General features: G+C 46.1%; 1 protein-coding gene across 2 annotated transcripts; it reads left to right on the top strand.

Moving 5' to 3' along the window:
- The first annotated feature begins 312 nt into the window (after positions 1 to 312).
- Positions 313 to 10,016, top strand: LOC311145916 (membrane-associated progesterone receptor component 2-like). Of its 2 annotated transcripts, XM_084182298.1 has the most exons (4): positions 313 to 676; positions 7,406 to 7,561; positions 8,037 to 8,148; positions 8,338 to 10,016. In XM_084182298.1, exons 1-4 carry the CDS (start codon positions 334 to 336, stop codon positions 8,345 to 8,347), a joined length of 621 nt encoding a protein of 206 aa, XP_084038424.1. In that variant the 5' UTR covers positions 313 to 333; the 3' UTR covers positions 8,348 to 10,016. The 2 variants fall into 2 exon arrangements, with proteins under 2 accessions (XP_084038424.1, XP_084038425.1); XM_084182299.1 differs by lacking the exon at positions 8,037 to 8,148.
- Positions 10,017 to 13,882: the final 3,866 nt, after the last annotated feature.

A 13,882-nucleotide genomic window follows, 5' to 3' on the forward strand; every position in this document is an offset into this window, starting at 1 on the left:
TCAGTAAGATTGGATTTTTAGCATTTATAGCAATGGTTATTAATTGTACTGCAGGGATGGAATGTAAGGTTGTAGTGGCAGCTGCAGAGAGGTATTTGGGTGTGCGGGACTTGACATCAGAAGAGTTACAGGGTGTGTTAAGTAGTGAGGTAGGAATAAATAGATTTAAATAGTGGAGTAGGGTGGTGTTAATTGTATTTTTCAAGCAAGATATAAGGGAGTTGTACTCCAGTGTAGTAGGTGGCGGCAATGCAACATATTGGATGCCAACCGCCGTTAAACCTCATCGAAGAAGAAGAAGTGGGCGAGTGTTTTTGGGTAGGCGCTATCAGTATGGCGGACGATGGAGACAGTTGGAGTGGAGTAGTTGACAGTAGTGGCGGGCTGGGGACTTCAGATGAGTCGGACCCGTTCAGTCTTGGCGGGATGTTGTTAAATTTAAGTATTTTAGTTTTAGTGGTTGCGATCTGCTATGTTATTTATCGGCGATGGGGTAAACGAATTGTCGATGACGCGGCCAAGGGAAGCGAGGCCTCGTCTCTTCCAAAGATGCGAAGACGTGATTTCACTTTGGAGCAACTGAGGGAATACGATGGACTTCAAAACCCCCGGATCATGATGTCAGTTAATATGAAAGTATTCGATGTTACCACCGGCAAAACGTTTTATGGCCGAGGTAAGAACCCCTTCATGGAAAATAACACACTGGATTGCATCGGTTATTTGGGCGCAGTAGTTAGCTTCGACTAGCTTGGTAGCTAGCTAACTAACTCCATTAAAGCAAGGTAGCAGCTAGCTACCCAAACAGTTATTTTAGTTTGCTAACGTGCTAAATGAAATCACTAACTTAGCTAACTAGTTAGTCTGGCACTTTGCAATGTTAGCATTTAATTGGCTTGTTAGCTAGTTTGTTTGCGTAAGTAGTTAGTTTCTTCTAGGTTGTAGTTAGACACGTGTGCATGTTTACTGTACTAAGTAACGTTAACGTTAGCTAGCTAATCTGCATATAACTTAACGTTAGCTGGCTAATCTGCATATAACTTAACGTTAGCTAGCTAATCTGCATATAACTTAACGTTAGCTAGCTAATCTGCATATAACTTAACGTTAGCTAGCTAATCTGCATATAACTTAACGTTAGCTAGCTAATCTGCATATAACTTAACGTTAGCTAGCTAATCTGCATATAACTTAACGTTAGCTAGCTAATCTGCATATAACTTAACGTTAGCTGGCTAACGTTAGTTAAACTAGCTACAAAAGCAACACTACACTGACGCCTGTTAGCTACATCACTCAGTTAAAGTATTACGGAAATGTCCACAAAAAGCTGCATCCGAGGTTGTTTAAAAAAAAAAGAGTTCGCTAACGTGAAGTTATAGTTCGCTATCTATATAGCTACCTAACGTTAGCTAGCTGGTGTGGTGATTAACGTTAATGTAACTAGCTAGCTCAAGTTAACTTAGAGCTACCTATGGAACAACAAGTTGAGCAAATGTTAACGTACAAATGCAGATTAGCTAGCTAGCTCGTTAGCTAAACAGACTGATTAGCGTTTGCTGAAGCGGGGACCAAGAGTAAGCTAACGTTAGCTATCTAGCTAGTTATTCCCAAAAGTGTGTCAAACTGAGCCCCTGTGTTAGGGAGTGGTGGGGAGTCGACTCCTTGCCCATTGACTCCCATTTCTGGGTGCTAAGCTTCGATTCCACTCCTAAGATTCAGTATTTTTGCAAGAGAGGAAACTGTTTCCGTAGTCTACTTCGAGAACACAAACTCTCGCATCTTTCACAGCAAAGAAAGAGCGAGCTAGCGAGAGAGAGATGGAAGGGGCCATAGGTAGGCATGTCGGCCACCAGGCAGACAGTCAGAACCGTTCATCGGTAATCAGAAGATGTAGGCTATCACAATGCTGTATTTCGCAATTTCTTGGCTTGCAATGACTCGCGGAAGTTCACTAAAGTAGGGGCTATCAATGAGTAGGCTGAGCTATTCTACACGCAACAGTCCGAAGACCAAACACACACAGGAGCATGCAGAGAGATATAGTCAGAACTGTGCGCACAGGCTAGGTCATCTAGCAATGCCTCGTAAACTCACCAAAAGCATATTAAAGTATATATTAGGCAATCAATGAGTATGGCTAAGTTATTCTTCATAGTGCCAGTGAATTGAAGTTGAACGTCGCCAAATGCATCAGTTTAATTAGGCCTAAATGTGCAATAAAAAGTATTGCCTATAGCTTATTTAATGAAACCCTGGCTGTTGGTGTCCTAGGTCAGGGCTCTCCAACCCTGTTTCTGGAAAGCTACCTTCCTGTAGGTTTTCGCTCCCACCCCAGTTGTAACTAACCTGATTCAGTTTTTCAACCAGGTAATTATTGAACTAGATGCGCTAGAATAGTGTTGGAGTGAAAACCTACAGGATGGTAGCTCTCCACGAACAGGGTTGGAATGAAAACCTACAGGATGGTAGCTCTCCACAAACAGGGTTGGAGAGCCCTGTCCTAGGTGATAGATCACAAAGCAGCATCCCCGCTAAAGTTCACTTTCTCATCCATAAACAAGTGCAAATACGGTTCAGCTGCTCAAATCAGCAGAATGAGGGGCCTTTTATTAGGAAGGACGTCTACCATGGATGGATCGCTAAAATAATGATTATGATCACACTTCATCAATTTCAATATTATGGGGAGACCTATACAGTACATTTGTGGCAGCCAAGTACGAGTTACCAGTGTAGCGTATTATTGTGTAGACATGACGTTGACATATCTTTACGTCTACAATAAAAACCTCCAGGCTTCCGTCATAAGGGTCAATTTAATTCGAAAAAAATAAGAATTACAGGGGGCAGTTTGGAAAAACGAATCCTGTGTGAAACGTCCTCTGGAATAATGCACATGCTTGTATAATAATTACAAAACCAACGTCTCTTGTAATACCTGTCCAATAGGGCTATAACATGGAAAATAATAGGCTTATCAATGTAGAGGGCGCTGCAATTTTTTTTTTAATTTCACCTTTTTAGTATTAACACTGGAATGATAGATGTGCAAGAGATGATGTGCAAATAGAGATATTGGGGTGCAAATGAGCAAAATGAATAACAATATGGGGATGAGGTAGTTGGGTGGGCATCATCCCATGGGATCAGTCAAAAAAAAATATGCCATTTAGCAGACGCTTTTATCCAAAGCGACTTACAGTCATGCGTGCATAATTTTTTTTTTGTGTATGGGTGGTCCCGGGGATCGAACCCACTACCTTGGCGTTACAAGCGCCGTGCTCTACCAGCTGAGCTACAGAGGACCACAATCAAGGCTGCACACAGCAGAAATATCACTGAAATATTCTAGTTCCTACACATCACCTTCTATATTAAAACAAAATATACCTTTTATAGACAAATGGGCAGCATCATGCTCATGTCAATCCTCTAGAACGCAAATGTAGTCTTCCTAGTAGGACTCTGTAATAATGAGGTGTGCACGTATTTGTTTCAGCGTGTTTTGGGAGTCGAGCAAGAGTCGACTCCAATCACAGTTGACTCCAAAAATCCTGGAGTTGTGCACCACTAGTGTTAGCTAGCACTAAATCATGTTTTAAAGCCAGGCATAGCTCAATTTGCTAGCTAGCTAACTGGCAAACAACTTTGCCAGCTGGCTAAATTATCCTACTGATATCTGTCATTAGCAAACTGTTTTGAGATCATATCAAGTTAGCTAGAAACTAACGTTATAGGTTGACCAACCAGCCGTATTCTGAGGATTAATGCTATGCTAACTAGGGCTGACCCCATTTAGTCGACTGGTCAATGGGCTGCTGGTCGATGGGCTGTTGGTCGATGGGCTGCTGGTCAATGGGCTGTTGGTTGCTGGTCGATGGGCTGTTGGTCGATGGGCTGCTGGTCGATGGGCTGCTGGTCGATGGGCTGTTGGTCGATGGGCTGCTGGTCGATGGGCTGCTGGTCGATGGGCTGTTGGTCGATGGGCTGTTGGTCGATGGGCTGTTGGTCGATGGGCTGCTGGTCGATGGGCTGCTGGTCGATGGGCTGCTGGTCAATGGGCTGTTGGTTGCTGGTCGATGGGCTGCTGGTCGATGGGCTGCTGGTCAATGGGCTGTTGGTTGCTGGTCGATGGGCTGCTGGTCGATGGGCTGCTGGTCGATGGGCTGTTGGTCGATGGGCTGTTGGTCGATGGGCTGTTGGTCGATGGGCTGTTGGTCGATGGGCTGCTGGTCGATGGGCTGTTGGTCGATGGGCTGTTGGTCGATGGGCTGCTGGTCGATGGGCTGCTGGTCAATGGGCTGTTGGTTGCTGGTCGATGGGCTGCTGGTCGATGGGCTGCTGGTCAATGGGCTGTTGGTTGCTGGTCGATGGGCTGCTGGTCGATGGGCTGCTGGTCGATGGGCTGTTGGTCGATGGGCTGCTGGTCGATGGGCTGTTGGTCGATGGGCTGTTGGTCGATGGGCTGTTGGTCGATGGGCTGTTGGTCGATGGGCTGTTGGTCGATGGGCTGTTGGTTGATGGGCTGTTGGTCGATGGGCTGCTGGTCGATGGGCTGTTGGTCGATGGGCTGTTGGTCGATGGGCTGCTGGTCAATGGGCTGTTGGTTGCTGGTCGATGGGCTGCTGGTCGATGGGCTGCTGGTCAATGGGCTGTTGGTTGCTGGTCGATGGGCTGCTGGTCGATGGGCTGCTGGTCAATGGGCTGTTGGTTGCTGGTCGATGGGCTGCTGGTCGATGGGCTGCTGGTCGATGGGCTGTTGGTCGATGGGCTGCTGGTCGATGGGCTGCTGGTCGATGGGCTGTTGGTCGACCGATATTTCTTTAGTCGAGGAGTAGCAAAAAAATAAATAATTACGGTGGACGAGACACCTGTCTGATTGGAGCCTGTCTGATTGGAGCCTGGCTGAGTGGACTGATCCATTGTGGAGGCCGTTGGGACACCTGTCTGATTGGAGCCTGTCTGAGTGGACTGATCCATTGTGGAGGCCGTTGGGACACCTGTCTGATTGGAGCCTGTCTGAGTGGACTGATCCATTGTGGAGGCCGTTGGGACACCTGTCTGATTGGAGCCTGTCTGAGTGGACTGATCCATTGTGGAGGCCGTGGGGACACCTGTCTGATTGGAGCCTGTCTGAGTGGACTGATCCATTGTGGAGGCCGTGGGGACACCTGTCTGATTGGAGCCTGTCTGAGTGGACTGATCCATTGTGGAGGCCGTTGGGACACCTGTCTGATTGGAGCCTGTCTGAGTGGACTGATCCATTGTGGAGGCCGTTGGGACACCTGTCTGATTGGAGCCTGTCTGAGTGGACTGATCCATTGTGGAGGCCGTTGGGACACCTGTCTGATTGGAGCCTGTCTGAGTGGACTGATCCATTGTGGAGGCCGTTGGGACACCTGTCTGATTGGAGCCTGTCTGAGTGGACTGATCCATTGTGGAGGCCGTGGGGACACCTGTCTGATTGGAGCCTGTCTGAGTGGACTGATCCATTGTGGAGGCCGTTGTGACACCTGTCTGATTGGAGCCTGTCTGAGTGGACTGATCCATTGTGGAGGCCGTTGGGACACCTGTCTGATTGGAGCCTGTCTGAGTGGACTGATCCATTGTGGAGGCCGTTGGGACACCTGTCTGATTGGAGCCTGTCTGAGTGGACTGATCCATTGTGGAGGCCGTGGGGACACCTGTCTGATTGGAGCCTGTCTGAGTGGACTGATCCATTGTGGAGGCCGTGGGGATGGCACAGTCCATCAGTCTAAGACAAGTGTTACTGAAATTGTATATGGTTATATTATGTAAGAACAATGGTGCAACACTAATACAAATTATATTATCTTATAGCAAATGCGCTTTCTCCCACGTTGGATAGTGGTCGCTGTCCGCGGTTCTGAAACACATCAGTGTGCTTTTGAATTGCCGCCTTTTCCTAGACCATGTTGCTATGTGCATAATAGCAAAGTTAACCAGCATATTGGTGTTGAGAACAAAGCGGGGGAGGCAGCAGCGGAGGAAGGAGATGAGGAAACAGCCCTTGCCTTAATTGTCTAAGAAAAGTGAGGCGAGAGGAAACCCCAACTTAATTAGGTCTATAATCAATAGTCATTTTTTCTTGATCTCTTATTGTTATTACTATTATGATCATTATAATAATAAGTCATGTCATTATCATTAGTAGGCTTAGTATAGCAGCCTTGTATAACCACCATGGAGCTGTAGGCCTAAGAGCGCATCCTGTTTAGTCTTAATACCGTAACATACTGGGGAAGGGTACCAAAACATTTCTGCAGCATTGAAGGTCCCTAAGAACACAGTGGGCTCCATCATTCTTAAATGGAAGAAGTTTGGAACCACCAAGACTCTTCCTAGAGCTGGCTGCCCGGCCAAACTGAGCAATCTGGGGAGAAGGGCCTTGGTCAGGGAGATGACCAAGAACCCAATGGTCACGCTGACAGAGCTCCAGAGTTCCTCTGTGGAGATGGGAGAAACTTCCAGAAGGACAACCATCTCTGCAGCACTCCACCAATCGGGCCTTTATGGTAGAGTGGCCAGATGGAAGCCTGCTTGGAGTTTGCCAAAAGGCACCTAAAGGACTCTGACAATGAGAAACAATATTCTCTGGTCTGATGAAACGAAGATAGAACTCTTTGGCCTGAATGCCAAGCATCACGTCTGGAGGAAACCTGGCACCATCCCTACGGTGAAGCATGGTGGTGGCAGTATCATGCTGTGGGGATGTTTTTCAGTGGCTAGTCAGGATTGAGGCAAACATGAACGGAGCAATGTACAGAGATCCTTGAAGAAAACCTACTCCAGAGCGCTCAGGACCTCAGACTGGGGTGAAGGTTCACCTTCCAACAGGACAACGACCCTAAGCACACAGCCAAGACAACGCAGGAGTGGCTTCGGAACAAACATAAAAAAATAAAAATACAACTGTTTTTGCTTTGTCATTATGGGGTATTATTATGGGGTATTGTGTGTAGATTGAGGATAACCCCCACAATTTAATCAATTTTAGAATAAGGCTGGAAGGAATAAGGCTGGAAGGAATAAGGCTGGAACGTAACAAAATGTGGAAAAAGGAAAGGCCCTGAGGCCTTATAGTAAGACAGTAAAACACCAGGAAATCAGCTCAGTGATTTTAATTGTGGAAATCTGTTCCCAAGTATTCCTATGTGATCGTATGCAAATGTAGGCAAGGTTTGATATTAAAATATAATCAAATATCTGTTTGCGCTTCTTGCGGTCAATTTGCAGTCTACAAATTATTTGTAATTATGTTCTGTCCCCCCGACCAGCCACGGCTGGATCTAGTTGATGATCCCTGCTATAGACGGACCATATAGAACTGGACCATACAGTTAAATATATTCTGTTTAATGTACTGTCTTTCCCTATACAGAAGGTCCATATGGTATATTTGCGGGCCGGGATGCATCGAGGGGTCTGGCCACCTTTTGTCTGGAGAAAGATGCCCTGAGGGAGGAGTACGATGACCTGTCAGACCTCAACGCTGTTCAGATGGAGTCCGTCAGAGAGTGGGAGATGCAGTTCATGGGTAAGATATGGATATGGAGGATACAGGGCCTAAAACACCCGCCAAATGTGGGTCGATTTTGGCGTTGGCGGCTAAGAATGTCTAATTCACCAGCCACGTTGGCAGGTAGTCACACTCAGGCCTCTACAGTGCGAGCATTTCATAAAAATAGTAAAAAATTCAAGTATGGCACATGGAGTTGTGATTTATAGCAAAATAAATGCTGCAGTAGCTGTTTTCAAAGTATTTCTGGCGTTTTGTTTCATGCTGGTAATGGACAAAGAAATCTGAATCCTAACATTATAGCTATCCCACCTCACACAGCAACACTGTCTGGCTGGCGGCTGTGTGCACTGGATGTAGTGCTGCTGAAAGATTTATTTGAGAAGCAATGTGCACAGGCATAAAATAGTCTAATTTACTCCAATGTCTACGAAAGTGAGACTTTGTCCTCATGTTTTTTGGCTATTTATACATTGTTTTGTTCACAAGCTAGGTTGCTTTTCAATGTTTGAGTTTGCTTCCACTGCTAGCAAAGAGACATCATCGGCTCTACTAGTGAGATTCTCACAGGCACACATGATGACAGGAGTGGCCCCGTTACCAAGGTAACCTTAAAGGGCCAGCTGAACGTTTTTGTCTCATCTATGATATTTTGCTTAAAGGACTCAGGTCACAGAGTATTACATTAAATTGAGCAATGTACCACATTACTTTGTTTTAGGCCCTGGTAGGATATATGTTGGTGCTCGATTTAGAGTGCAGTTTGATTTGACCCCTGTGATCTCTCATTACAGAAAAATATGATTATGTTGGTCGGCTGTTAAAGCCAGGGGATGAGCCGTCAGAATACACAGATGAGGAGGACATCAAGGACCACCTGAAACATGACTGAACTGTTGCCCTGTTCGGTTCTGTTCACACCACCAACCAAAGCCAGGACCCAAACAGCTGCCAGCGCCCTGAAACATGACTGAACTGTTGCCCTGTTCAGTTCTGTTCACACCACCAACCAAAGCCAGGACCCAAACAGCTGACAGCACCTGCCTGTCCCCCCTCACCTCCCCTCCTCTTCCCCCCCAAGCCCCCTCCTCTTCCCCTGTTCTCCTTCTACTCCCTTGTTCTCCTCTTCTCCTCCTCTTCCCCTGTTCTCCTTCTACTCCCTTGTTCTCCTCTTCTCCTCCTCTTCCCCTGTTCTCCTTCTACTCCTTGTTCTCCTCTTCCCCTGCTCCTCCTCTGTTCTCCTTCTACTCCCTTGTTCTCCTCTTCTCCTCCTCTTCCCCTGTTCTCCTTCTACTCCCTTGTTCTCCTCCTCTTCCCCTGTTCTCCTTCTACTCCCTTGTTCTCCTCTTCTCCAGCCCTCCTCCTCACTCCCCAACCCTAATCTTCCTCTGATTGGATAGCCCAGTCCCTTTCCTCTGATTGGATAGCCCAGTCCCTTTCCTCTGATTGGATAGCCCAGTCCCTTTCCTCTGATTGGATAGCCCAGTCCTTTTCCTCTGATTGGATAGCCCAGTCCCTTTCCTCTGATTTGATGGTCCAGTCCTGGATTGGATGGCTGTGCTGGATGGGAGGGCCCTGGACTGACTCCTCCCCTCACCATACAGATCACCACCAACAGAAACCAATGATGAAACACTGTTTCAGGGGGATTTGAATGACATTAACTTGTCTGAGTTTTGTGCGGTTAGTATATTTGAAAACGGAAAAGAAACGCAAAACATTTTATAGAATTTTCCTTGGAATGTCCCTGTTGTATAAATGTGAACAGAAGCATAGAGGTCCTTGCCACAACATATTTAGAATCACTCAGATTGATTGATTGGGAATACAAAGGGAAGGTCAGCTGACAGTTCTAACCCAATCGACTGTTTACAAACCACACTACTGGATGTCTGTCCAATCCCCTGGACAGGAAATGGTCAAAGTATTAATTGTGCCTTATTTTGTTTTTTATACTATTAAAATCCTGTCTAAAAAAGAGAAGGAAAACAATTCTGCCCATGATGTTTATTAGTTAATTTCTTGGAGGTGTTCTATAGAGCGGTTTCCTTTTAAAGCGATCAGTCTAAGGCTCTGGTCTGTCACACCGACTGGCAGAGAGACTCCACGCATCACAACCTTGTATATAGACCTCAGTGTTACTGCCATATTTATGTAGTTAATGATGAACTCCATAAATTGCTGTGTTGTATTGGCCGAAAGCCCATGGTTTGTGTATTTCTTTAGTTTTTTTTCCTGAAGTTCTTTTTAAACGTGGGTGAATTTCAAAAGGAACGTTGAAAGTGCTGTGGTTTGGGACGGGATTGGGGAATGTTCACATTTGGGAGAGAAGTCGCTTATCTTGTAAATATATCTATCATTTTATTAAAGCATGTGCGTCAATGCTGAATTCCCACCAAGTCATGTATTTAAATGTTGGGTATGTCTGCAGAGAGAGACAGAGGCATGCATAATAAAGTGATTTGGTTAATAATTCATGTCTTGAGTTATTTCATTCCAAACACAAATGTTTGTCATATAAGACAGAAATATATAGGATGTAACCATACCTAGTCAAATATATAGGATGTACCATGAGGTAATAACATGGCTATATACAGGGAGTACCAGTACTGAGTCAATGTGCAGGGGTACGAGGTAATAACATGGCTATATACAGGGAGTACCAGTACTGAGTCAATGTGCAGGGGTACCAGGTAATAACATGGCTATATACAGGGAGTACCAGTACTGAGTCAATGTGCAGGGGTACCAGGTAATAACATGGCTATATACAGGGAGTACCAGTACTGAGTCAATGTGCAGGGGTACCAGGTAAGAACATGGCTATATACAGGGAGTACCAGTACTGAGTTGATGTGCAGGGGTACGAGGTAATAACATGGCTATATACAGGGAGTACCAGTACTGAGTCAATGTGCAGGGGTACGAGGTAATAACATGGCTATATACAGGGAGTACCAGTACTGAGTCAATGTGCAGGGGTACGAGGTAATTGAGGTAATATGTACATACAGTGGGGAAAAAAAGTATTTAGTCAGCCACCAATTGTGCAAGTTCTCCCACTTAAAAAGATGAGAGAGGCCTGTAATTTTCATCATAGGTACACGTCAACTATGACAGACAAATTGAGGGAAAAAAATCAAGAAAATCACATTGTAGGATTTTTTATGAATTTATTTGCAAATTATGGTGGAAAAAAAGTATTTGGTCACCTACAAACAAGCAAGATTTCTGGCTCTCACAGACCTGTAACTTCTGCTTTAAGAGGCTCCTCTGTCCTCCACTCGTTACCTGTATTAATGGCACCTGTTTGAACTTGTTATCAGTATAAAAGACACCTGTCCACAACCTCAAACAGTCACACTCCAAACTCCACTATGGCCAAGACCAAAGAGCTGTCAAAGGACACCAGAAACAAAATTGTAGACCTGCACCAGGCTGGGAAGACTGAATCTGCAATAGTTAAGCAGCTTGGTTTGAAGATATCATCTGTGGGAGCAATTATTAGGAAATGGAAGACATACAAGACCACTGATAATCTCCCTCGATCTGGGGCTCCACGCAAGATCTCACCCCGTGGGGTCAAAATGATCACAAGAACGGTGAGCAAAAATCCCAGAACCACACGGGGGGACCTAGTGAATGACCTGCAGAGAGCTGGGACCAAAGTAACAAAGCCTACCATCAGTAACATACTACGCCGCCAGGGACTCAAATCCTGCAGTGCCAGACGTGTCCCCCTGCTTAAGCCAGTACATGTCCAGGCCCATCTGAAGTTTGCTAGAGTGCATTTGGATGATCCAGAAGAGGATTGGGAAAATGTCATATGGTCAGATGAAACCAAAATAGAACTTTTTGGTAAAAACTCAACTCGTCGTGTTTGGAGGACAAAGAAAGCTGAGTTGCATCCAAAGAACACCATACCTACTGTGAAGCATGGGGGTGGAAACATCATGCTTTGGGGCTGTTTTTCTGCAAAGGGACCAGGACGACTGATCCGTGTAAAGGAAAGAATGAATGGGGCCATGTATCATGAGATTTTGAGTGAAAACCTCCTTCCATCAGCAAGGGCATTGAAGATGAAACGTGGCTGGGTCTTTCAGCATGACAATGATCCCAAACACACCGCCCGGGCAACAAAGGAGTGGCTTCGTAAGAAGCATTTCAAGGTCCTGGAGTGGCCTAGCCAGTCTCCAGATCTCAACCCCATAGACAATCTTTGGAGGGAGTTGAAAGTCTGTGTTGCCCAGCGACAGCCCCAAAACATCACTGCTCTAGAGGAGATCTGCATGGAGGAATGGGCCAAAATACCAGCAACAGTGTGTGAAAACCTTGTGAAGACTTACAGAAAACGTTTGACCTGTGTCATTGCCAACACAGGGTATATAACAAAGTATTGAGAAACTTTTGTTATTGACCAAATACTTATTTTCCACCATAATTTGCAAATAAATTCATAAAAAATCCTACAATGTGATTTTCTGGATTTTTTTCCCTCATTTTGTCTGTCATAGTTGACGTGTACCTATGATGAAAATTACAGGCCTCTCTCATCTTTTTAAGTGGGAGAACTTGCACAATTGGTGGCTGACTAAATACTTTTTTTCCCCACTGTATACAGTAAGTAAGGGTAAAGTGACTAGGCAACAGGATAGATAAACGGCAGCAGTGTATGTGATGAGTCATAGTGCAAAAACTATCAATGCAGGTAGCTATTGGTTAACTATTTAAGTAACAATTTAGCAGTCTTATGGCTTGGGGGTAGAAACTGTTAAGGGTCCTGTTGGTTTCATACTTGGTGCATCGGTACTGCTTGCTGTGCGGTAGCAGAGAGAACAGCCTGACTTGGGTGGCTGGAGTCTTGACAATTTTTAGGGCCTTCTTCTGACATTGCTTGGTATAGAGGTCCTGGATGGCAGGGAGTTCGGCCCCAGTGATGTACTGGGCCGTACGCACTACCCTCTAGCGCCTTGCAGTCGGAGGCCAAGCAGTTGCTGTACCAAGCAGAGATGCAGCCAGTCAAGATGCTCTCAATGGTGCAGCTGTAGAATGTTTTGAGGATCGGAGGGCCCATGCCAAATCTTTTCAGTCTCCTGAGGGGGAAGAGGTGTTGTAGTGACTTCTTCATGACTTGGTGTGTGTGGACCATGATAATTCCCTAGTGATGTGGACAATGAGGAACTTGAAGGTCTCGACCCACTACAGCCCCGTCGATGTAGATGGGGGTGTGCTCGGCCCTCTGTTTCCTGTAGTCCAATATCAGCTCCTTTGTCTTGCTGACATTGAGGGAGAGGTTCTTATCCTGGCACCACACAGCCAGGTCACTGACCTCCTCCCTATAGGCTGTCTCATCATTGTTGGTGATCAGGGCTACCACAATCGTGTCGTCGGTTAACTTAATGATGGTGTTGGAGTCGTGTTTGGCCACGCAGTCGTGGGTGAACAGGGAGTACAGGAGGGGACTGAGCACGCACCCCTGAGGGGCCCCCGTGTTGAGCGAAAGCGTGGCGGATGTGTTGTTGCCTACCCTCACCACCTGGGGGCATTCCGTCAGGAAGTCCAGGATCCAGTTGCAGAGGGAGGTGTTTAGTCCCAGGGTCCTTAGCTTAGTGATGAGCTTTGTAGGCACTATGGTGTTGAACGCTGAGCTGTAGTCAATGAACAGCATTCTTACGTAGGTGTTCCTCTTGTCCAGGTGGGAAAGGGCAGTGTGGAGTGCAATAGAGATTGCATCATCTGTAGATCTGTTAGGGTGGTATGTGAATTGGAGTGGGTCTAGGGTTTCTGGGATGATGGTATTGATGTGAGCCATGACCAGCCATTCAAAGCTGGGGCGGCAGGTAGCTTAGTGGTTAAGAGCGTTGTGCCAGTAATCGAAAGGTCGCTGGTTCTAATCCCCGAGCCGACTAGGTGAAAAATCTGTCGATGTGCCCTTGAGCAAGGCACTTAACCCTAATTGCTCCTGTAAGTCGCTCTGGATAAGAGCGTCTGCTAAATGACAAAAAAAAAAAAAGCATTTCATAGCTACAGATAGTCATTTAGACAGGTTACCTTGGCGTTCTTGGGCACAGGGACTATGGTGGTCTGCTTGAAACATGTAGGTATTACAGACTGGGTCAGGGAGAGGTTGAACATGTCAGTGAAGACACTGGCCCTGAGGCCTTGTGAAGCTCTGAGTATGTATCCTGGTAATCCGTCTGGCCCTGAGGCCTTGTGAAGCTCTGAGTATGTATCCTGGTAATCCGTCAGGCCCTGAGGCCTTGTGAAGCTCTGAATATGTATCCTGGTAATCCGTCTGGCCCTGAGGCCTTGTGAAGCTCTGAGTATGTATCCTGG

Source organism: Coregonus lavaretus (genome assembly GCF_964263955.1).
Source record: "Coregonus lavaretus genome assembly, chromosome: 18".
Lineage (NCBI taxonomy): Eukaryota > Metazoa > Chordata > Actinopteri > Salmoniformes > Salmonidae > Coregonus > Coregonus lavaretus.